Raw genomic sequence first — 24,410 nt, forward strand, 5'->3', positions numbered from 1 at the left:
CTGGTGGCCGGTTCTGGTAGCCAATCGGGGGGTGTCATTGAGGGAGAACAGTGATGAGGTCAATCTCAGCTGCAGAAAAGCACTCGCTCTCAGAGACACGTTCTCGCAGGCAGGAAAACTGCACAGCAGGCCAAAATAGCCCCTCCCCACGAACACGAGTGTGTGTGTGCATGTGTGTGTGTGTGCATATGTACTTCAAGTATGTGTGTGTCTTCGAGTTTCTCTTCCTGTGTGTGTGTGTGTGTGTGTGTGCCTGGATAGTGTGTGTCAATGTATATGTGTGTATAGTGTGTGTATGTGGATCGTGTGTGTGTTACGGGGTCACTTCAGGACAAGGGTGTTTTCAGTTAGAAGGGTGTTTCGGTTGTCAGACAGACAACCAAACCCTTCGTACTGGCACACCCCAGTGTTCCTGGATGCCTGCCAAAAGGGTCGATACACACCTGTGTGTGTGTGTGTGTGTGTAGGGGTGTGTGTGTGTGCTTAGTTTTCTGCAGAAAAAGTATATGTACCTACTGTCGTGGAACATGCATGCCATTATGTTATTACTGATCAGCGTGTTTGTGCGTGTATGGTAGAGAGAGAGAAAGAGAGAGACAGCGAGGAAGAGAGAGACAGACAGAAAGAAAGAGAGAGACAGAGAGAAAGAGAGAGAAAGAGAGAGACAGAGAGGAAGAGAGCAAGAAACAAAGAGACGCGTAGAGTGTACGCGCGCGTGTGTGTAAATGGATATTTCTGTTGGTGTGCATGTTTGCCATGTGGCACTTTGAGGCAGATCGTTTTGTCAGAGGAGGTTTGCCTTTGGCACTCGTTCTTGATCCCCTCTCCTCCACAGCAGCACAGTGTCAGCAGTGACATCCACTTGTATCGCTCTCAAAGTAACACTACACAGTGATGCCAAACAGGGAGACCACAAAGGAATACCACATTGAGATTACAGAGACTCCCCTCTGCACTACCCTGCCTGCCTGCCTGCCTGCCTGCCTGCCTGCCTGCCTGCCTGCCTGCCTGCCTGCCTGCCTGCCTGTCTGTCTGTCTGTCTGTCTGTCTGTCTGTCTGTCTGTCTGTCTGTCTGCCTGCTTGCCTGTCTGTGTCTGCCTGCCTGCCTGCCTGTCTGTCTGTCTGTCTGTCTGTCTGTCTGTCTGTCTGTCTGTCTGTCTGTCTGTCTGTCTGTCAGCCAGCCAGCCAGCCAACCAGCCAGCCAGCCAGCCAGCCTGCCTGCAAACCAGCCTGCCAGCCAGCCTGTCTGTCTGTGTTTGTCTGCCTGATCAGCACTTGTTTGTGTCTTTTCAAGCCCAATGGCTCTCCTCCTCACATTCAGTACTTGTGCTGACAGTCAACAGATCACACACAGAACACATATAGTACACAACAGAACACAGGACTGAACAAACTCCCCCCCCAAAAAAGCATAAACACACTGTCCCATGTAACTTATAGCCTTAATAAAATGTGGCATTTTCCAGTGAGCAATCGGGAGTGTTAAATGCCAATTTCTACCCAAAGCTGGGGAAGAAAAATAACCTTGCTAACATGCATGGGTTGATTTCATAGGTCTTACAGGCAATTTCATGCTGGCACGACTTCTCTTTTCATGGGGTTTCGTCGGCTCCTGTTTGTGGTCGGGTCCTCGCAGTCGGGCTGAAACGAGTTCAGATAAGTCCCGATAAGAGAGAGGGAGAGGAAGACGAGAGCCAAGTGTCCCCTGGAACACCAGAGCTGGCTGCCCGTGGGCACGCGTTCAGCCTGACGGCTCCGAGGTGAACATCTCGAGCTGGGCGGATGACAGCCACCTGCATGTTCACGACACGTCGACGACGTGGTTCGCTGTCGGCGGAACCGTTCTGTGTCGACAGCCATCGCTCTCGTTGGCCTCAAACGTACGACGTCAAAGGGATCGACACGCAGAATTTCTGCAGTGCAGAGCCATTTCCGGGGGCAAGTGAAAGAATGTAAACATAGCTTTGTTTTTAGGACCGCATGGGCCCTTTGCAAAGGGAATGAGCTCATTTAGCTTTGAGAACACAATTTACAAGGCACTTAACAGAACTGTAAATGCTTTTTTTCCCCTGCCTGAAAAGCCCTGTCTAAAAATGAAAATCAATACGGTACGGCCTCTCATTTATCAGGCTTCGTCCCTTCTGCTTTTCACTTGATCAGCGTTCCACTTCCTGGAAGTGTACAGTCTCCACTGTTGTAAACATTCTGTACAGTAGACTACCAAAGCAGTAAACATTTTAACATACCCCAACACACACACACACAGAGGGCACGCAAATATCCGACCATTCAGTGATATAACGTAAGATAGTGGTCCCAATTCAAAACCGAAGCCTTTGTCAAACTAAATTGAATCCGTTACGTAAAAGACTGCCATCACTGTCACCCACTAGTCATTAGACGTGCACTCTGTAATTAGCTATCTAAAAATAATTACAAGTAAATATCTGATTAAAATCTTCATCAGCCTCAGAAGACTGGAGCAAACGATGTGCCCATCAAATCAACGTGTTTTAGTTCTTTTACCAACGACGTTCTCTATAATTGTTTTCTATAATTGAGCTGCAGATATATTTGTGGAGGGCCTGACTTGATCAGAGAATCTCTAATGCCTCACAACAGTTAATTGAAAGTGACCCGCATTCCAATTACAAAGCGTTGATTACATTCCAAACAAGGAAACGAGAAAGTGGGTTGGATTTGGTGGCCTTTGCCCCATTCATCAAGCGAAGCCGGCCTTCCTCTTAATTGAGGCATTTCTGTGATCTATTTGTAGAGTTGTTGAAGTTGAATTGATCTGTACTGTACATCACACTGCTACCTGCTTTACTCTGCCATCTCTTTCTTTCTTTCTTTCTTTCTAAAAGATCATTATTTCTCCTCAGTCTTCTCTCTTTCTCTCCACCCCAGTTTTTTTCCAGCCTCCATCTGTCTTCTGACTTCCCCCTATCTTTCTCTCTCAGTTTGTCTCCCTCTCTCAGTCGCCTGCCCTCCTTTTCCCTCCCTCTCATTCCCTCCCTCCCTCCCTCCCTCCCTCCCTCCCTCCCTCCCTCCCTCCCTCCCTCCCTCCCTCCCTCCCTCCCTCCCTCCCTCCCTCCCTCCCTCCCTCCTCTCTGAGGTCGTGCTGCCCTCCAGCTTGTTCCCCGGAGCCAGGATGACATCATCACAGTGCTGCTGCCTCGTTCCCCAAGTGGCTCTTCATCACTCAGATCATCATCGCATAGCATGAGCAGCAGCATTTACAGACACACACACACAAACCCTAATACACAAACACCACAACCCATCTTGGCTCCCTGTTCCTTGATGCCACACAAACTGGAGCTATACCACACACCAGCATGCACAGTCACGTCACCTCTCACACACACATAACACTCCACACACACAAACTGTACCTCTACCACAAACCCCTACAATGTGTCTCCCTGTCCCCACCAACACACTCCCATCTCCTCAGTAAGAGGGGAGAGTGTCCACAGAGCAGGATCCTCCACTTAAGCAGGACCGAGGCAGAGAGAGAGAGAGAGAGAGAGAGAGAGAGAGAGAGAGAGAGAGAGAGAGAGAGAGAGAGAGAGAGAGAGAGAGAGAGAGAGAGAGAGAGAGAGAGAGAGAGAGAGAGAGAGAGAGAGAGAGAGAGAGAGAGAGAGAGAGAGAGAGAGAGAGAGAGAGAGAGAGAGAGAGAGAGAGAGAGAGAGAGAGAGAGAGAGAGAGAGAGAGAGAGAGAGAGAGAGAGAGAGAGAGAGAGAGAGAGAGAGAGAGAGAGAGAGAGAGCGAGAGAGAGAGAGAGCCAAACCTGCAGGGCTTCTCAGAACGCAGTCCCCCGGTCCCTCCCCACAGAGACCTCTGGATAAACACACACCACGCTGAAACACAAGCAGTCAGACCAAGACCAAGAAGTAAAACCCCACCGTCCACCAGATCTCCTTCCTTCATCTCAACCCTGGCACCCTCCTGCACCTCCCTCCATCTCGCATCTCCTCCCCCCCTCAACCCACTCCCACCCTCCAGTTTCTGCCTCGTCTGTGGGCGACCCCAGCCAGCACCCCCTCGTGCTCGTTTAACAGATGAATCGGGCGAAAACCGCCGCGCGTCAGTGACGTGTTAGAATGCCGGGTTCACCCACGCCTGTGCCGACCAATCGCGTGTCCGACCGACGGCGTTGAACGCCCCGGAACGAGGAAGTGAAGTTGAGGGTTCAGATACGGAAGGAGAATCAGACAGGAGAAACAAAAAGAGAGGGGAGAGGGGCCCCGTGGAGGACTCACGTAGTCGTGGAAGGCCTTGGCCTCACTCGAATGTTCACAGGTCTCTCTCCGCTCGGGGGCGGCGCAGTACAGGTCCCAGAAGACACTGCAACAGAGCGGGGAGCCCCGTCAGGTGACGGCACGCTCACACGGACCACCAGACGCACCGCGCAACCCTCATTACAACTGCATGGTGACGGGTTTGGACGAGGGTTGGGGAGTGGAGTGGGGGAGGGGAGGGGAGGGGAGGGGAGAGGGGAGGAGAGGGGAGGAGAGGAGGGGGGGAGGGGAGGAGGGGAGGAGGGGGGAAGATGAAGGGAGGAGGGGGAGAGGAGGGGAGGGGAGGAGGGGGGAGGAGGGGGAGAGGGGGACACGAAGGGAGGAAGGGAGGAGAGGAGGGGAGGGGGGAGAAGAGAGGGGGGGAGGGGAGGGGGGAGAAGAGAGGGGAGGAGGGGAGGGGGGAGGAGGGGAGAGGGGAGGAGGGAGGGGGAGGAGAGGATGTCAAGCAAGGGGACAGCAGACGGTCACTTACCACCACCAGGAGTGGAGGAACCCTGGGGGTTCTCCTAACGTAATGTTCTTCTCCCATCGGATCTACCAGGGGGAACAAAAGGAGAAGATGAACACGTGGAGGACGAAGATCGTTGGAGAAACCTTGTGAAAAGCTACTGGATACACACCCACAACACACGTGTCATACACCGACAGAATAATCACTGATCTCAAGATGAATGATGTCTACACAAGAATGCATGCGACCTCAAAGCTACTCCATATCTAATCTTCATCTCGATCCACACAATCTGACACGGTGTGGGAGTTTGGGTCTGTACACTAGGCATGTGTGTGCGTATGTGTGTGCGCGTGTGCGCGTGCACAGTCACCAGTAGGCGCAGACTGTAAGGCCCATTGTTCGCTGCTGAGCACACAGCAGACATGTACGAGCCTGAGCAGCCCCACCAGGGCCCGGTTCAGCCCACACACCTGGAACCCACTCACAGTCAGCCTTGTGTTCACTTCCAAAGAAGTCTTGTCCTGGTCTCTCTCTCTCTCTCTCTCTCTCTCTCTCTTGAGAGGAGGCGTAGAAGACTACCACCTCCTGTGCATCGACACAAGGGCGAGGAGCCAATGACCCACACGCAAGCACTGACGTCACCCTCTGAAAAGACCATACACACACACTCACCAACACACACACTCACCAACACACACACTCCCCAACACACACACACACACAGAGGTGGGCCAGTTCAAGCCGGGCACGCCACCGGCGTCACATGGCAAAGTCACATGACGGGGCGTCGGTGGTGAGCGGGCAGGCCAGGGGGAGGAAGCGCTACACAATGGGAGCGACTGTGGTGGGATTGTTTAGGCTGGCCCTCGGAGGGACGTCACCCTCAGCGTAAGGGCCCGAGGCCGGGCACTTCCAACCCAGCCTCCACCGGACCTCACTGTGCCCCGGCCTCCCCCCTCTCAACCACTGTCGTTCTGTGGACCGTTCGTCTAGAAATGCTAGGAGGGAGGGGGGGGGGGGGGGTCTCTGAAAATGACAAACGACCCGCCGTGACTGCTCACGCGAGGATTCTTCAGCCTTCGAGGATCTCGGCCACGGTATATGACAGCGCCGTCCGGTCCAGTGACTGTTTATGTCTCTGTGTCTCTCTGTCTTTGTCTCCCTGGCTCTGTCCCTGTTTGTCTGTCTGCTTGTCTCTCTGCTTGTCTCTCTGCTTGTCTGTCTGCTTGTCTGTCTGCTTGTCTCCCTGTTTGTCTCCCTGTTTGTCTCCCTGTTTGTCTCCCTGCTTGTCTCTCTGCTTGTCTCTCTGCTTGTCTCTCTGCTTGTCTCCAGGCCTGTCTCCCTGTCTCTGTCCCCGCATCTATTTCCATGGCTGTCTCTTTTGTCGGTTTTCCCTCAGTCTGGAGGTGTAAACACATGTAGGAGGTAAACAACATATTTAATGGATGACAGACCTTAAAACGCTCTGCTCCTCCCTTCTACTCAGGCAGACTGTTTACCCTGCTGCATGGCTACGTGTGTGTGTGTGTGTGTTTGTGTGTATGTGTGCGTGCATGTGGGTGGTTGTGTTTATACACGTTGCTTCTCAGCTAATGCTTTCCCCACCCTGCTGCCATTCCTTTTCATCTCCTCCCATCTCCGGAAAAGAGTCAGGGTAATACGCCACTGGATGCCAGAGAGGAAAGGGTGTGTGTGTGTGTGTGTGTATGTGTGTGTGTGTGTGTGTGTTTTGTGTGTTGTGTGAGGAGACAGGAGCATGCCAGATGAAAACCTCCTCCACCCACTATCTTCACCTCCTCTTCATCCTCCTCCCTTTTAAGGGACACACCAGTACAGAGAAAGAGAGAGAGAGAGAGAGAGAGAGAGAGAGAGAGAGAGAGAGAGAGAGAGAGAGAGAGAGAGAGAGAGAGAGAGAAGACAAAAAGAGGGAGGAAGGGAGAGAAAAAAGCAAAATAGAGAAAGAGAAAGTGAGACATGGACTGAAATAGAGAGTGAAAGAAAGAGAAAGAGAGCGAGCGAAAGAGAGAGGGTAAGAGAGAGAGCGCATTAAAGAGAGAGAGAGAGAGAGAACTCGCTGCCTAAAAAGACTGCGCCTTAGTCAGCAGGCCGGCGGAGCTGTGAGGCAGCGGTGAGAGCCGTCCCAATCCCAGAAAGAGGAGCCTGAACACTCCCCTTCCTGCCTGCTGCGCTCTGCCGTGCTGTGCCGGCTCAGCACTGTGGGGCGGCCTCATTCAATTAGCGCCACAGACCGCGGCTTACCGGACACTGTATAGGAGATGGACCGGCCCTGCCCCCTGACAATGGACACACACACACACACACACACACACACAATCTTACCTCGGACAGGAAGGTCTGTGCTGACTTCTGTGCGCCCACGTGCAGCAGGTATTCGTACACGTAGAGAGCTAACCTGCGCGGAGAGAAAGACAGGGAGAGAACGTCAGCGGGGCGTCGCGTAGGAAGGACAACATGCAGGTCGCCGGGTACATGGTGAGGTCGCGGCTCTAGGAGCGACACACCTAGACTGGAATCATCGACAGGATCCTCTCTCTTTAGATGTAGACTGTCAGTTCACCCTGACACCAATATGCTACTCATGGTTTGTATTATGCATTGACATATAGTACTGTTCTTTATGAACTCTGCGTGGCAGTATCAAAGTGCAAAAGTTTGTTTAGTCTATTCATTTCATTAAAGCGTTTTTGCTCAACTCGTAATTTTTTTTTACTGTACCTAAGAGTTTTGCGTTGTAGAATGTATTAATAACAGCTTCTCTGGTGGAAGTGAATATCCTGGGTGATAAGACTTGCTGGCGCGTATTATACTAAGCATGCTGAGATCCTTACACAGAGAGAGAGAGAGAGGGAGTGAGAGAAAAAGAAAGAGAGAGAGAGAAAGGCACACTTTCTCGATAGCTATCTCTGTCCCACCCTCCCCCGGGCCCTTCCTCCCATCCCTAAAACACACTGGCTCCCCCCCCCCCCCTCCCATCCCTAAAACACACTGCCCCCCCCCCTCCCATCCCTAAAACACACTGCCCCCCCCCCCACACACATGGGATTAATTGCAGTCTTGATTCTTCTTATCGATTCTTTACCCAGCGCTTGGCTATGGACAGAGGCGAGGCGAGGCGAGGGGGGTGATCTACTGGATCCTTGTACGCAACACCGACGTAGAGCGGATGGCCTCTGGATAACAGTTCCCTCGGCCTCCCCCTGCAGAACACGATACAGGAGTGTTGTACTCTATGGCGCACGTTTACGCCATGGGTCATCCGTTTGATAGGAATGTCCGGTCCCACTGTGGGTGTGTGGCGAGCGCGGTTCTGAGGTGACCGAGAAGGGATGATCCTTTGGCGTGAAAAGGTTCATGACGACGCTCGGTGAGGGATCCCCTCTGGAGTCACGTGACGCGCTGCTCTGTGACCCATCGTTCATGCACTGGGGTATTTCAAATGTAAATGTCTGCTCGTCCATATGTTTTGTACTTTAAGGAATTGAGATGTTATTCTTCGCTGTGGGATTCTTTTTTTGTTCACGTGGTTTACTTTGCGTTGATAAATGTAGACTGTTTGACTCTGACCACCCAAACACTGTAGAGCTGGGTCCTTCTGATCCTTGATCTGCAGCTGTACTTAGTTTATACACTATTTGAACATTGCTTGGATAAATGATGAATGGATCAAATGTAAATTAAATCAGTGACTAACCAGGACTGCCTGAGAAACAGTGACAATAAAAAAGAAAAAGAAAGATAAGATCAGATAAGAAATACTTTCATGTCCCTGTAGGAACATTTGTTCTGAACAGGGTTGGCTATGAGCCCAGTGACCAACCAGGGTTGGTTTAGGGACTTGCAACTAACCAGGGTTGGTTGAGGGACCAGTGCGACACCGTGATTGGTCGAGGTGTATGCAGTGCAGCAGGTCCCTCTTGCCCAGACGGCTCCTGAGGATAAAAATAACCCAGCAGACATTCCTGTCTGCCTGTCTGGAGATGATGGACTGCACACCTCTGCCGGCTCCGCACAGGTGACCGTCTCTCTCCCTCCAACACTCGATTCTCTCTTCTCTCCCTCCCTCCCTCCCTCCGTCTGTCTCTCTGTCTTTGTCTGTTTCTCTGTCTCTCCCTCTGTCTCTTTCTCAGACGGCCTCTCTGGTCCCGCTCTCCCGCCTCCCTCCACGCTCACTCGCTCGGCCTCTATACCTGACGTGTTCTCCCGCTTTCTCTCGGCCTCGCTGTTGTCTTTCGTGAGAGGCCTTGTCTCTGTGATGATGAAGGGATGGACTATGAAAGACTCCCGTCGCGCTGTTTAACCAGACGGAGTGAGAGAGAGAAACAGAGAGAGAGAGAGAGAGAGAGAGACAGACAGAGAGAGAGAGAGAGAGAGAGAGAGAGAGAGAGAGAGAGAGAGAGAGAGAGAGAGAGAGAGAGAGAGAGAGAGAGAGAGAGAGAGAGAGAGAGAGAGTGTGGGAGACGGAGTGTGGTAAAGGGACAAGGTTAACAGAACAATGAGCAGCTTGACAAAACTCTTGACACCTCGACGACAGCACATGAATAAAACATGGCATGTTCTCCTGGCTGTGTTAGGTCTCTGTACATGCAGGGTCTGCCTGACTGTCTGACACTATTCTGAGTGTCAAGATGATTCTTCTGTCACTCGCTTTCCTGATTTACACACTCACTCCAAACGTGCTGCCAAGTATATTCTAGTGGTTCATCAAAAGTGTGTGTGTGTGTATCAATTCTAAATGACCTGTTATTATAGGATATGTTAAAATAGGATTTATAAACTTACAATGATGGGTCCACAAATACAGTCTGAACTCTGGCTAATACTGTCATGGAAGTCTTTCCCTGTGTCTGGCTGTGATTGCTGTCTTGATGACAACGGCCCATTTCCCCCTTCGAGCCGTGTGAATGGCAAGCTTCCTGTCTGGGGGCTGTCGTGAAGAGCACTGATTGGCCCGCGAGATTCCTCAGATCAGCAGCTAAGGGTCAGCGCTGACCTTTGACACGCATCAAAGCGAGAGGCGAGAGCGAGGTGCGAGAGAGAGAGAGAGAGAGAGAGAGAGAGAGAGAGAGAGAGAGAGAGAGAAAGACAGAGGTAGGGAAGGCAGATGGGAGGTAAGCCGAGAGGAGTGAAGGGGGGGGGGGAGATTAGGAGGTATCAGGAGGAAGTGATATAAGTGGAGGAACACAGATGAAAGGAGAGAACAGGAAGGGGGGGGTGCGCAGAAGTGTGAAGACGTGGTAATTCTCCCGGCAGAGCTACTGCGCCCGACCTAAAAAGGTTTAAATGCACCGAGGCTTGGCAAAAAAATACACCTATAAATCATACTTATTAAACCTGGCTCTCTCCGAGTCTTTCTGTAGAGAATGCCAGCACACACACACACACACACACTCAAGTCACATCACCAAACACATTGACACGAACTTAGGCGGAATTAAAAGTTTGACTGATTTCCAGAAAACCACGGGAGCTGAAGTCACTTCCAAAAGTGGAAAAACTCAACCAAACTTTTCCTCCCCAAGTAAGAATTCGAGAAGCGTCCCGGATACAAAAGTCTAACTATCCTTTTTAATTTCTCGAGCTCGCACTTCAATTCCTGCTCGATAAGAGCCCCTCAAACTGTCAAAGAGAGATAAGCGAGAGGCTCCCTCCATGTTGGCCTGGCACTGCGAACACGATAAAAGCTCCACACCAAAGCAACGCACAACGATTCTCGAAAACACAAAGCCGTCCTCTCCCAGCCTCACCTTCTAATCTGCTGAGATTGCTTCAGGGGAAAACGTGAGACCAGAGGTGATTGGAGACAATCAACACATTCAAATCATTTTCGAGTCGCACGTAAGCCTATCGGCACAAAAGCATCTTTTCTAGTTGCTCGGGGAGACGTCTTTTCTTTGTCAAACCAGGCAGACACTGTTTTTCCTGACACGTCTACCCCAGCTAAATCTGAACGGGGAATAAGCACTTTGCATTAATTACAGTGCCCGTCCTGATTGAAAAGAGATCAAGTGTTTGTCACCTCTGCTTGTGTCCTTGTGTGTACGTGCATTGGAGGCTGTCTTTGTGAAAGGAAGCGTGCAGTCGTCCCCGAAGCAATCCTTTGAGAAAAACAACCAATACATGTCAACATAAATATCTCTTCTAATTTTGAACTTCCACTTGAATTTCTCTCCAAGAACGCTTCAGACCTCATACCCTGTGTGTGTGTGTGTGTGTGTGTACGCAAGCACGCACGCGAGTGTGTGTGTTCCAATGACCCCCTTCCCCTTCAAATTCAAGTGCTTGTGTCTCCGGTCTCTACTAATTGGGAGACAAGGTTGTTCCCTCGCCCGGCGACCGACCTGAGGCCGCAGTGCACGAGTCAGAGCGGCTCGCTAGCGACCGGGAGCCCGACGGAGGTGAAGGAGATGAAACACCGTCGACTCCTCGTACCGTCTTCGTCACTGAACGGCAACAAAGAGAGAGAGAGAGCGGGGGAGGAGGAGGAGAGATTGCTCCCGCTGTTTCGGCACATCTCAGCAAGGGGGGGGGGGGGGGGGGGGGAGAAATTAACCTACTTTAGAATATCAGCATTCGGGACCAGTGGATCGCTACTAAGCAATTTACTGCCACACTGATTAGAAGCTGGCAGGAGAGATATCCCACACATCACAACAGAATGACGCGGGCTCTTTCGGGCCAATATCACATTTATTGGACGTCCTGGACGTGGGGTCAAACGTGATATTTCTCGACCAGGCACATATCAGGATGCCTGGGGGCGCCAGAGAACTTGGTCGACGAGAAGGATTGAAGCGCCGGCACAGGGCCGAGGCCATGAGGACCTCAGCGCCACGTGGACCCAAGTGACCCTCGCCATCGAAGGATGGGTTCAATGATGTGTGAGGGTGTGCGCGTGGGAATGTGTGTTTTGTTGGGGGGAGGGGGGGGGTGGTTGGACACCCCCCAGCCCCAACAGCTGGATCACAGGCCTCAGAAAAGCCCTGCAGGGCCTGCTGAATTACCCCCCTTATTTGCCGACGAGATGAAAGGTTGTGGTGAGGGAAAGGGGGTGAAGGTTGGGGATTAGAGGGAGGGAGGGAAGACAGACTCTGGAGGTCTGAGGGGAAGAGGGGAAGCGGGGAGGGGGGGAGTCCCACGATGAATACTCCTGAGGTCTGGAAACTTTCATATTGTAATGGTGAAGGATCTGAGGGAGCGGGCTCCGAATCAGGGCGGACCCCTGCTGGGTTGGCTGGGTGCAAATGAGCACCGAATCTGCTGTGGAACAGACAACTGGGGGAGAACTCTCTCTTGTCTCCTCCCTCGCACAAGAATACCCGATTTCCTGCACTCACAAGCACCCACTGACAAACTGGGGGGGGGGGCAGCTCATGAGAAGAAGATCCCCAGATTCTGATTTCGATTTCGACAGCAGGGTCTGAATGAAGAGTTTTCATGAGCTCGGTGAAAAAGCCTTCACTGAGGGGAAACTCGTAGGTGGACCTCGCCTGTTCTCATTAAAGCCCCACAGTTGGAACACATTGTAATTACCTCCTCCGTGGTCTTTGTCTCGGACAATAGCCTGAATGATAGTCATAATCTCCGCTGCCTCTCCAACCTTACGTTACTGCAGATAAAGGAAGTGACTTGAAATCAGAGTGCTACAGTACCATCTATAGAGATACTGGAGTCTGGATGGGAGTGTGCAGCGGTATTGTAAAACGAGCAAAAGTGTAATGTGAGCTTTAACGACGCATGACTCCCACCTGCCACAAAAGCTGTGTAAGCAACGGCACGAGGGCCCTAATCCTTCACGCCTTTCAATAAGACAACTTTCAAGTCGCACGAGGCCAGCATAGCCCCGCCCTCCAGTCGCTCAGGTCCCGAATAGCGTCCAAACTCCCCGGGCGTGATCGTGCCCAAGAACAGCAGGGGCCCACCATTTCAGGGCTCCCCATCTCCCTCCCCCCCCCTCCCACCTGGCAGCAGGGCGAGGCTGGGAGCCAGGGGAGGAAGAGGGACCCTGCTCATTAAAGAAGACACGGCCAGCCAGTGAGACAGAGAGAAATATAGAAAGGAGAGAGCAGGGATGGACAGAGAGAGAGAGAGAGAGAGAGAGAGAGAGGGGAGAGGTATAGATGAGGGAGCAAAGAGAGAGAGAGAGAGTCCTGCTGAGGATGGCCCCCTGTGCGAGAGCCAAACACTTTGCTTGATTAATCAGGCCTGGGCTGCTTTATGTGCCATTAAGAGGCCCAGTAAATGACTTGACTTCATTCATTAGAGTGGAGCATCCTCTCTGGGCGGAGTGGCTCGGCCAGGCAGCAAAGTGGAGTGGGAGATTGGAGGGGGAGATGGTTGGCGCGGGGGAGGGATGGAAGGTGGGTGGTGGTGGTGGTGGGGGGGGGACGTACGATGCAATAAACAACGACAAATATAGAGCCATTACGATGCTGAATAATTCATCGAGCGCGGGGCTTGAGGAAACAACGGGCTGACGGCGGCAGCCGCGCCGAGCTCGAGGTATATCAACAGGAGGCTGACGTGGCACCCACCCCTCCCCGGGTGCGGGGGACGGCAAGCGGGCGTCCTGCCGCCCACACACAGGGGCAGGACAAGCTCACCTGGTGGGGGGAGGGGACGGGGGTGGAGGGGGGACATTCTGCGTGGTGGTAATCCCTATTCTCTTCTCATGAGGGAAGAGTATTGTCTTGCTGTTCCACGGGAGAGCAGGAGGGAGCGGGGGAGGGGAGGGGGGGGGAGAACAAGTGAGTAAATAGACGCTGAATGCATCGTTAGTCCCGTGCTGGGCCTCGCCTTTGTCTTATTAGAGAAATTCTCCTGGCCGTCTCCCCACGGCGATCGCGCGCGGAGCCGCGGGCGCGCCCGTCGGAAACCTGCACGCGTGAACCCCCGCGGGCGCGAGCACACACGCGCCACCACATACTGTACAGCCACATGCACTCACACACATTGCCACACACATGCATATGCAGATTCGCACACACACACACACACACAGTAAAGTGTATCAGGACGTGACGCAGACGCGAAAAGATGCCGAGGCAAAGACTGTGAGAAATTACTGTAAAAAAAACCCACAATAAGGAAGTTAAAGGGAGAGATGGGAAGATTAGGAGCAAGATCACCATGCTGATAATGTTGAGGGAAGGACAAAGATGGGTAATATAAGAGTGAAGAAAGATGTAAGATAGGAAGGGGGAGAGTGGGAGGAGCAGAGAGCATGAGAGAGAGAGAGAGAGAGAGAGAGGGAGGGAGGGAGGGGGAGAGAGAGAGAGAGAGAGAGAGAGAGAGAGAGAGAGAGAGAGAGAGAGAGAGAGAGAGAGAGAGAGAGAGAGAGAGAGGGGGGGGGGGGGGCACACGATGCGCGAGACAGAAAGGAGAGCGTCGAGAGAGACGGGGGAGAAAAACAAGAGCCAGTGAGAGGGCGCGAAACAAGAGAGAGGGAGAAAGTACTAGAGAGAGAGGGAGAGAGAGGGATGGTAAATGATTAATGATGGGGACCTGGGCGAGGGAGGGAGGGGGGAGGGATGGAGGAGAGGGAGGGAGGAGGGGCACGGGGGGAAAAACAAAACCAGAGGACGACAACAGCAACAGGCCAGGGGACGGTGTCTGCGAGCAGGGAGAATCTGATCTGCGTCCAGACACCACGGCGCACCGCAGACGAACGCCACAACGACGCCACATCAGGCTTACAGGAAGCTACCAGTAAACGGACGCAACTGTCACCCACGACATCTTCCGAATGGTCGCAGTGTTTACAGCTGATATATGCCAGTATTGAAGCCCAGTTCCAAACCTCTCGCAGTGAGTGTCTTTGTTATGTTAGCTGAGGGTCAACAGCTGGGATGATGGGTTTCCTGTAAAGGACGGTATTCTGATACGTTCATACCTGCTGAGGCCAGGGTCGGTGTTGGACTTGATCTAGTCAGCCGGCTTTCTCTGTACAAATAACCACACTGAAAACGATATTCACACACACACACACACACAACTTCAAATCCATCAATCATCAAGCTTCCAGAACTCGATACGCTGATCAATGTTGAAATGATAGGCTTTCCATTTCCACGCAGCAAGCGTGTGTAGAAACTGGACGCCTGTTGGTACGTCAGCATGCTTCGGCTTGGCAATTTGTTCGCATCTTCTCGTAACGACGTGAGCGTAATGGCTCTCCATCAAATTCTTCACCGGCGGTAGCTGTCTGTTGATGCATTTCTAATTGGCATTTCTGCTGATGGTCACATGTTATATCTATAATCGCCATTAACCTCCTTAAGTCCTGTAGGGTCCTCTAATGGCTGATAGAGAGAGAGAGAGTGACAGAGACAGAGAGAGAGGAGAGAGAGAGAGAGAGAGACAGATAGAGAGACAGAGAGAGAGAGAGAGGAGAGAGAGACAGAGACAGACAGAGAGAGAGAGAGACAGAGACAGACAGAGAGAGAGAGAAAGAGAGAGAGAGAAAGAGAGAGAGAGAGACAGAGAGAGAGGAGAGAGAGACAGAGACAGACAGAGAGAGAAAGAGAGAGAGAGAGACAGAGAGAGAGATAGAGAGAAAGAGAGAGAGAGAGACAGAGAGAGACAGAGAGAGAGAAAGAGAGAGACAGAGAGAGAGAGAGAAAGAGACAGAGAGAGAGACAGAGAGAGAGAGAGAGAGAGAGAGAGAGAGAGAGAGAGAGAGGCCATGCAACACGAAAGTACTCACATCAGTTGGTCACTCGCACCCTCAATCATATAATCTTCTTGATGGTAGAGACTTGGAAGACTGAAACTTTCCAGCTTTGAAGATTAACAAAGCAAGCGTTCCTAATCCCACTTTTAAAACAGCCTGAGGAGAGCCACTCACACCCCAACAGGCGGTGACTTTTGATTTCATAAAAATAAATAAAAATCAGCCTGGATGCCCACTCAGGTTTTTTGGGGGGGTTTTGTCTCCGCGGAGAGCGGCTTGCACTGCTTTGCTGTGTAAATGTTTGTACTAGCCTTCATCCCTCTCAATCGCAGCAAACAGGCTAAAGGCCTGTCTGCCAGACTCCACTGGCTGGCTGACTGTCTGTCTGGCTGGCTGGCTGGCTGGCTGGATGACTGGATGACTGGCTGGCTGGCTGACTGGCTGGCTGGATGACTGGATGACTGGCTGGATGACTGGCTGGCTGGATGACTGGCTGGCTGGATGACTGGCTGGCTGGATGACTGGCTGGATGACTGGCTGGCTGGATGACTGGATGACTGGCTGGCTGGATGACTGGATGGATGACTGGCTGGCTGGATGACTGGATGACTGGCTGGCTGGCTGACTGGCTGGCTGGATGACTGGATGACTGGCTGGATGACTGGCTGGCTGGATGACTGGATGACTGGCTGGATGACTGGCTGGCTGGATGACTGGCTGGATGACTGGCTGGCTGGATGACTGGCTGGCTGACTGGCTGGATGACTGGCTGGCTGGTGCTTTCTAAAACTGGCCTGTCAGAACCTCTGAACAGGCCCCGCACAACTCGCGGCGGAGGCCAGGCTAGGAGACGTGGCTACCGTGCTTGACATTCGACACAGTTCAATACCGCGCAGCAGAGCACAGCTCGCTACAAAGCCAAATAGCCGTCGTCTTAAAAAAGCCAGCATGACCGGATTAGAGTTGGTCGAACGTGGGTACGGTCACGGGGCGCGTACGGTCTGTGTACTATACTGTACGTTTAACGCACCGTGGACATCCCCTTTGAGGACAGATCCAGTCCAAAGCTTCACGGCAGAGGGGCCGTGAACCCACAAACCCCCGACTCCAAAGGACAAGGAATGTTGACGGTAAGGAGCTAAACGTCACACATAAGTCGAGAGAATGGAGCTCATATCCTGAGCGAGGGGGAGGGGGGGGGGAGGGGCGCGTTGTATTCTTTGGCACACCTCAGCACAGCCCTTCTGTTTACCTTTCATTAACTCCAGCTCCCACAATTCCCGCCCCCCCCACCCCCCCCCCACCCCCTCTCCACGGCCCGCCCCAAAGGAGGCCAAAGGTCAGTAATTACGGGGCTTCTACATTATTCGACTCATTACAGAACTGCTTTCTAGTCCGGCTGAAACCCTCCGCCGCCCCTTGCGATAGACTCGTCGAACACACACACTCGTTTTCCTGGTCTGAGGTAAACCTTCAGGCTTTTGGATTTCGATTTCGGTTTTCGGGGCTAGGATCCTTCTTAAGATGCGCGGCGACGCAGATGGACATCCTACCCTGTGAGAGCCATGTGAACATCTGCAGCTGGTTTCAAATGGAAGTTGAAAGACTGGGACTTCTCCTCATCTGTTCCCAATTTGGTGAAGGAGGAGGATAGGAACTCGGAGCCAGAGGGACAGTGCAGTCTGAGGCTAGCCTTTTCAGGAGCCGGTTATCCAAAGCAATATGGTAGCTCAGGGGCCTGTGTGGCGACGTGATGAAGCGCCGGAGCTCAGCTCTCCGTCTTGGACGTCTGGTTGGCAGGAAACCACACTCACTCACATCCCCTCCCGAAAAAAAGCCCCAATGACTACAATTGCAATTAGGAACAGGAAAAGTACACAACGGGAAATAGAGAGAGAGAGAGAGAGAGAGAGAGAGAGAGAGCGAGAGAGAGCAAGAGAGAGAGAGAGAGAGAGAGAGAGAGAGAGAGAGAGAGAGAGAGAGAGAGAGGGGGGGGGGGGAGAGAAAACATAAAACACCAGTACCTTCCTGTGTTTGATTGGCAGAATGAGATGCAGTTTTGAGAGGTTTTTAAAGAAAAACTATTGCTGTTTTTTCATTGGTTCAATCTCCCTCCTGCACGAGAAGACTGGACAACAATGCTCTGGGTCTGAGACAACAGGAAATACCAGCTTATCTGAGAGGAGGGGGAGGAGAGGGGAGGGGAGAAAAGTATAGGAGAGGGGAGGAAAGGAGATGAGGAGAGAATAGGAAAAGAGAGAGGAGAGAAAGAAAAAAAAGAGGAATTCAACGCCGACTTCCTTGTTAAGCTTGTAAAGGAAACAATTTGAATATACTCTCTAGTGCACCAACAACTCCAATAAATATGAACTTGCAGCATAATCATTTAAGTTTAATTACGACTATTGATATTGGAGGCATCGTACGACACTCTTGTACGAACAACCTTGCAAGCTGCAGAATTCTTGAGTCAGGAAACGTGGAGGCACATCACGCTGAAAGATCTGTAGGCCACACGAGTCATCTTGAAACGAATGAAAAGTGAATGATAACACGAGACACAACTGACAGCGGCATCTCACTTCAACCCACACGTGCTTGGAGGAGAAAACACACACTCACACACACCTCCGGTGTATGCCCTGTGGGGTGTGTGTGTGCGTGCGTGCGTGTTACAGTGCATTCCCCTCCCTGACCCAAGCCGACGCCTATGTCTTAGACTGCGAGACGTGGAATGCAGCTGGAACATTCTCCTGCCAGGCCTACCGCCCCAAGGTGGAGCAGAGGGCCATTGTTGAAGCCACAATAGAAAATTCCACCGAAGCACCTAGACATTGCACCGGTGGGATCAGAGATTACCTGCCTGCTACTATGCCGCTCTACTAGCAGAAATTCCACTTAACAAGAATCATTTAGCGATAGATCCCAGCAAGTCAAAGTCAATGGTGGAGCGGCACAATTAAAGAGAAGAACGGGTCGTTGTTCGAGATCCAGAATGTTCTAAAGACCTTTTTAAGCGTGTGCTTTCCTCCTAATCTTGAAGCCATTTATCAAAGACAATACTCTATGTTTCCCGGCTCTACCCAATGATGTCATCGCATTTGCCTGCTTCTCTCTCTCTCTCCCTCTCTCTTTCTCTCCCTGACTGAGAAATAACATTAAGTGGATATTATAAATGCCAAAAGCTTTCTGTCTGCTATTCGGGTCTCAGACAGTGCAATTTACAGCCCCTCAGCCCTGGTTCGAAGGGGAGAAAACGTCATAGACAAGTTTATGGGGATGGGTGACTCTTCTCTATGCTGGGGTGTCAGGACCATGTGAGGGCATTTCGGGAATATTCAAATAAAGAACTGATATTGCTCAAGAGTGGAGGAAGCAGGGGAGGCAGGTTGAGGGACTGGCAGATAGAGAGAGGAGAGGAGACGAGAGGAGAGGAAAGAAGCCGCAGAACAGAAGCAGTTAGGCAGAGAGAGGGGGGCACTGGGAGAGGGAGAGCCAAACAAGCTGGAGGGGGGGAGCGAGCGAGTATTTGTGAGAGATACAGAGGGAAGAAGAGGGGGAAAAAAGAAGAAAAAAAAAGAGAGCGAGAAGGGTTAGGTGAGTAAGGGAAACAGGGTGAGAACGAGCTAGAGAACGGGAGGGAGGAAGGGAGGTAGGTAGGAAAGAGGAGAGAGGGAGGGTGAGGGAGGGAGAGAGGGAGAGAGCGAGGCAGAGGCAGTTCCTAAGCTTGGCCGTCACGCATGCTTAACCTTGCGCTAGCGCCCGGGCGACGCGGCTTGCATATCAATGATGGAGAAATATCAGCGGAGAGGGAGAGCGAGGGGGGGCGAGGGGGAGGAAGGGAGAGGCAGAGGGAGACAAAGCGGGAGGGAGAGTGACGGTAAGCAAGAGAGATAGAGAGAGTAAGGGAGAGCCAGTACGAGGGAGAGAGAGAGACCGGGGAGAGAGAGATCCCCCCCCCCATGTAACTACTGCAGGGGGGAGCAAAGGACTCAGCAACAACAGCAACAGCACTGCAAAACTCAAACAATAGATGGACCTCCACATCCACACACACACACACACACACTGTAAGCGTGGTACTGAGCTATCTGTGGGTCTCTCTGAGTATGTGTATGCGTGCATGTGTGTTGCGTTTACTTCGAGGCTGAACTCAAGTTACAGGAAGCTGCACGAGGGAGTGTTCAAGTACCGCGATGTACTATAGTTACTGGCTCAGCCCCGAGGATTTGGTGTCACCAGGGGCAACACAAAACTTCCTGCCAAAACCACAAGTACTACCGCTAACTCCCAGGATCAGGATTCAGAAGTCACGACATGGAGAGAAGCGGCGACAGTGATACGCAAACACGCACGCGAAGCTTAAGCCTGCTGCCGTACACACGCACATACACACACGCGGGGGCGCGGAGGGGGGGGGCGAGGGGGCGTACACCACAACACAGACCTACACCCTTGCACTGTAAACCACCAAGTGTATGTGAGTCGGAGGGGGGGGATTTCGACCTCATATTTACGCCCCCCCCCCCTCCCCCCCTCCTTGGCGATGAGCGAGGCCCGCGCCGGGGTGAGGTGACGAGAGCGAGGAGAGACAGGAGACAGAGAGGGTAGTCGGAGCGTGTCCTCATTAAACAACGGGAGGCGTTCGGGGACGTCTCAAGGGTCCTAGGGGACTCACCCGGTGATCCCCCCCCCCCCCCCATCCGTTGGAGCTATCCGATGGCGACGGGAGGAAGGAGGGGAGGGAGGGGGGGCGCTGGAGCGTGGGGAAGAGAGGGTTGACTTCACAGTATCATGAGCCCCTTAGGCGTCCTGCTGGGATTCCTGTCTGATGTGGGAGGTCTTCTCTGGGTGATTGACACCTCGCCTGCTCTGACTGCGTGGATCACAGGCCGCCAGCCCTCTCTCCTGGATCTGTGAAGGGGAGGTTACTTTGATGGCGGGCTCCGAAGCTTCATCGCTGGCAGGGGAACATGATGGGCAAACAAGCGGGGAGACTCTCTCAGTTAAAAGAGGCCTTTTGGCAGGCGGCGTGGCAAGTTAACACCGTTTTCTATTAAAGCCTTGTCAAAGTCTTATCGCTGCCATCGAAGGCCGCTTTGATAAACTATGCTCAAATTCTTTCTTTCCCCCCCTTCTTTGGATTTCTACAAATCTGATCTCAAATTGGCCGTAATCTATGGGGTCAGTGGATTTCGACGTTTATGCTGGGGTTAATTGAATGGGAATCGTAGACTGTTAAGTGTGTGTTTGTGTGCGGGGCGTGTGTGTGTGTGTGTGAACGACACTGTGAAGTGACTCACTCTCGCACGAATCCCAGGGGAGCCTGGGACACCATCGCCGCCGTGACAACGTCACGACGCGCAGCCTGCGAGGCAGACAGGGAGAGGGCCTCGCGAGGCCACAGGGACGAAGCAGCAGAAAGCGTTGTGGTCCTGGCAGCCCGGCAAACACGGTCTTACCCAGCCAGTTTACACACAGCGTGTCCGCCGTTGACTCGACAAGCATCTTTGGAAGCTGAGGTCGACTTGTGTGTCAGTGAGAAGCTCCCACTGCCCTGGTTTTTTTTTTTTTTTCTCTTTTTTCTCACGCAAGTCCTGGACTAGCTCCGGCACAAACAGGTGTGGTCACTTCTCAGTGTAAGCGATCCATGAGGGTGATATGTCCGTTAAGTGCTCAGGTCTGATGGGCAACCATTATCAACCATTAGACCATAAGGCCCCTACAGGACAACAGCTACCCACGCCTGACCAGAAACACACAGAGAGATCTTTCTCCCCTTCTCCTCCTCTTCTTCTTCTTCCTTAACTCTCTCACGCTCATTCTTTTCATCTTTCCACCCCACCCCCCCATCCCTCCCGCCACTTGCATCGGTCTTTCTCGGAGATCGACTGACACGTTTCTCTCGTGTAAAAGTGAGCACACGCATGTTTAAGAACCCTATTTCTCCAGGGCTGCCGTCCACCTAAAACTCGCCGGCGAGGTGTGAAACGGTCTCTGTCCTCAGCTCCTACAGCGCGCTGGTTGATGCTTCAGAGCACCACCGGACGTGACTCACCACATCACAGACAGAGTGGCAGGCACAATTGGCTCTGTCTGTCGGAGGGGATAAACACTCCCAGCATGCTTTGCTCTCCCGCGCCTGCACAATGCTGCGTCGGCAGGCTCCTGCCACGATCTGGGGGGGGTCTTCGGAGCTTGCTGCCTGGGACGAAGCCAGGGCGTGTGGCTTTGGGTGAATGCAGCTCGAAAATGTAATAGGCGGTGTTGGTTGTTTGAGAAGACTCAATTCTGTTTTTGCGCGTTTTGTTTTGTTTGCTATTTAAAAACGTATTTAAACGTATTTCTGGGCGCAACACCTGCTTCTGCATCACATAGACAATGAAGCAGAGCCGGCTACTTTTTCAAGCATGGGGTTGGATTTCAAAATGTTCTGGACTATCTTACCAAAATGTGGTTGACCACAGATACAGCAGCCTGTATCCACAGCCAGTGGTCATGTACTGCCAGCCTGCATTAAGATCAAGAACCAGAGGGAAGGAGAGAGAGAGAGAGAGAGAGAGAGAGAGAGAGAGAGAGAGAGAGAGAGAGAGAGAGAGAGAGAGAGAGAGAGAGAGAGACAGACAGAGAGAGAGAGAGAGAGAGAGAGAGACCCCCAAACCCCCCTGGTTCGACCCCCCCAAACACACACAGAGACACACGTGTGAGCTTGTCGTAGACGAACATACACCCATAGACGTGGATGAAGAAACAAAATAAGTGACTGAAAGCCTGAGAACCCTAATGTATTTTTAAAGATATATTTGAGGCTAGATATGTACAGGAAACGTAGGGGATAGAGAGAAGGGGAAACAGAAGTGGTTTGAGCCAGAGTTGAACCCTGACTGCAACGTTAGGGCCTTAGCCCTAAAGGCTCAGTTTCTTGCTCCTCAAAAACAACAAAAAAAGTCATTAACAACAACGAGGAAGTGAAGTGTGATAATTCAACACGTTCATAACTTTCCATGCTACAATACCAACATTAAAAAACACGTTAAAAAAAACCATACATCATTGACTTCTCGGACCAGACGCACTCCTCCATCCCACGCACGCACTCGTTTTCCCTCCAAAACAACACGTTTATACCCCTCGCCACTCGCCACACAAACTCATGCCCCTTCTGTACATCCCACACATAGCTTTCAACACTGTCTGAACCACCCACAGCAGATACACGTTGCCAAGGCCATACGTGCATGCTCTCAGCTGACTCGGGCCAGTCTGACATGCTAAAGCCAACGCTAATGCTAGCCTACATCTCCATGGGCTGGGCTAATGCTAGCCTACATCTCCATGGGCTGGGCTAATGCTAGCCTACATCTCCATGGGCTGGATGCCAGCGCTATCTCGGCAGGGGGCCATTCGGAGGTCAATACTACAACACTGTCAACTAATGAGCCAGCAAATTCCCTTAGTCCACCCCATCCCCTTCCCCCTTCTCTCCTGCCTCGACCCCCACCTTCCCCACTCTCTCTCTATCTCTCTCTCTCTCTGTCTCTCTCCCTCTCTCCCTCCCTCTCTCAGGACCCCCGCTGCGCAGCAGATGAGAAGCATCTAAAGGCGACTTGAGTCGGGGTGAGCTGGGTCTCTGTGATGCAGCACAAATGCTGTATATGTGTGTGTGAGTGTGTGTCTGTGTGTGAGTGTGTTGCACATACGCTCTCGTTCCTTCTCCTCATTGAACCCCCCCCCCCCACCCCCACCCCCCCTCCCCCCGCCACCCCCCCCCCCCACCCCACCCCACCCCCCCCACGTCTCTGCTCGCCCCCCGTACTCCACCACCGCCACAACCGGAGAGCTCCGAGCACACGTGTCTCTTAGGGCATTCTGACAACTGAAAAAACGGGCTCGTCGCCTGACGAGGAGTCTCTGGCTTCTGGAGAGCACGGCTTCAGCTGTGACACGAGGGTCTGCTGCCAGAACGAGCTGCACGTCTTCGCAGGTCACAGGCTGGAACCACCGAGACCAAGGCAACTGGTAGGTGCGTTCCCATTCGAGAGAGCTTGTCAACAACGAAACTCACACTCAGCACACACACACTTATCAGCAGTGTCTGATCTGAGGGGGAAACTCACTGTCTATCTCTCCCTCGCTCTGACCGATAAGGAAGAGATTGAGCCACCGTGTATAGCACAGTCCCATGCCTCTGGTAGTATTGACTGCTCAAGGTTCCTCTATAAGAAGTGAGGGTCTGGCCCCTAGTTTGTGAGGAGGGTGATAAACATGAGTGAATGGGATTTAGTGATGTGAGAGTGTCCATGAAGGTGATGTGGCTTGAAGCAGATAAAGAGTTCCTCTACACGCTCCATCAGTCAATTACAACTGGGACTTTTGATGAATGTTAAGTCAGCAAGCTACAAAATAAATGACAATGATAAACAACAATATTTGTGAAATAGGTTTCAGAGAAAACGAACAACCTTGCACCTGAACTCAACTTTGAACTCAATTTGATGCTATGCAAACCCGTTTCATAAGTGACATTTCATTGTAGACACCAGGAAATGGCTGCTGACAAAAACAAATATTGTGGAAAATATGAACAATATCAACTCAGGTAAGTATACACAGTAAGTATGAGCAGTTTAACAACAACACACAACAAAGCGCTTAGTCTTATGTTTTGTGAAGGACAGGGTTGCATAACTTCAGCAGACTATTGACAGCGGAGCACAGAAAGCAACATTGCAACCATAGTTTTAACGTCGCAGATTTTATTAGGAGATTGTCTTGTACCGGGCGACCTCCGAATTAACATAGAGACTGGTAAACGTGGTCACATCTCACGAGTCGAATGTTGTCCGCAGCCTAACGGTGATATGGAACGAACAAGCAATGAACCTCAAAATATGCCTAAATTAGATGTTTCCACGTAGATTTAAATCGCAGTCTGTTAGACATTTTAACATGTTTTACT

At 52.0% G+C, this 24,410-nt stretch overlaps 1 protein-coding gene across 5 annotated transcripts in view; it reads right to left on the reverse strand.

Annotated features, from left to right (window-relative positions):
• The window catches only part of LOC146232781 (single-stranded DNA-binding protein 2), a 38,013-nt gene that overhangs the window by 12,957 nt on the left and 646 nt on the right, over positions 1-24,410 (reverse strand). For 2 of the 5 annotated variants that reach the window (XM_084690429.1, XM_084690428.1), the window contains exons 2-4: positions 7,102-7,174; positions 4,780-4,841; positions 4,269-4,353 (exon numbers count right to left, since the gene is read on the reverse strand). In XM_084690429.1, coding sequence (XP_084546555.1) covers positions 4,269-4,353; positions 4,780-4,841; positions 7,102-7,174 — 220 coding nt within the window. Of the gene's footprint in view, positions 1-4,268; positions 4,354-4,779; positions 4,842-4,927; positions 5,007-7,101; positions 7,175-7,861; positions 8,060-24,410 lie in introns of those variants that run through there. The other 3 variants (XM_084690427.1, XM_084690426.1, XM_084690430.1) reach the window with 2 other exon arrangements.

Source organism: Hypomesus nipponensis, chromosome 24, assembly GCF_054491055.1.
Source record: "Hypomesus nipponensis isolate SF chromosome 24, ASM5449105v1, whole genome shotgun sequence".
Classification (NCBI taxonomy): Eukaryota; Metazoa; Chordata; class Actinopteri; order Osmeriformes; family Osmeridae; genus Hypomesus; species Hypomesus nipponensis.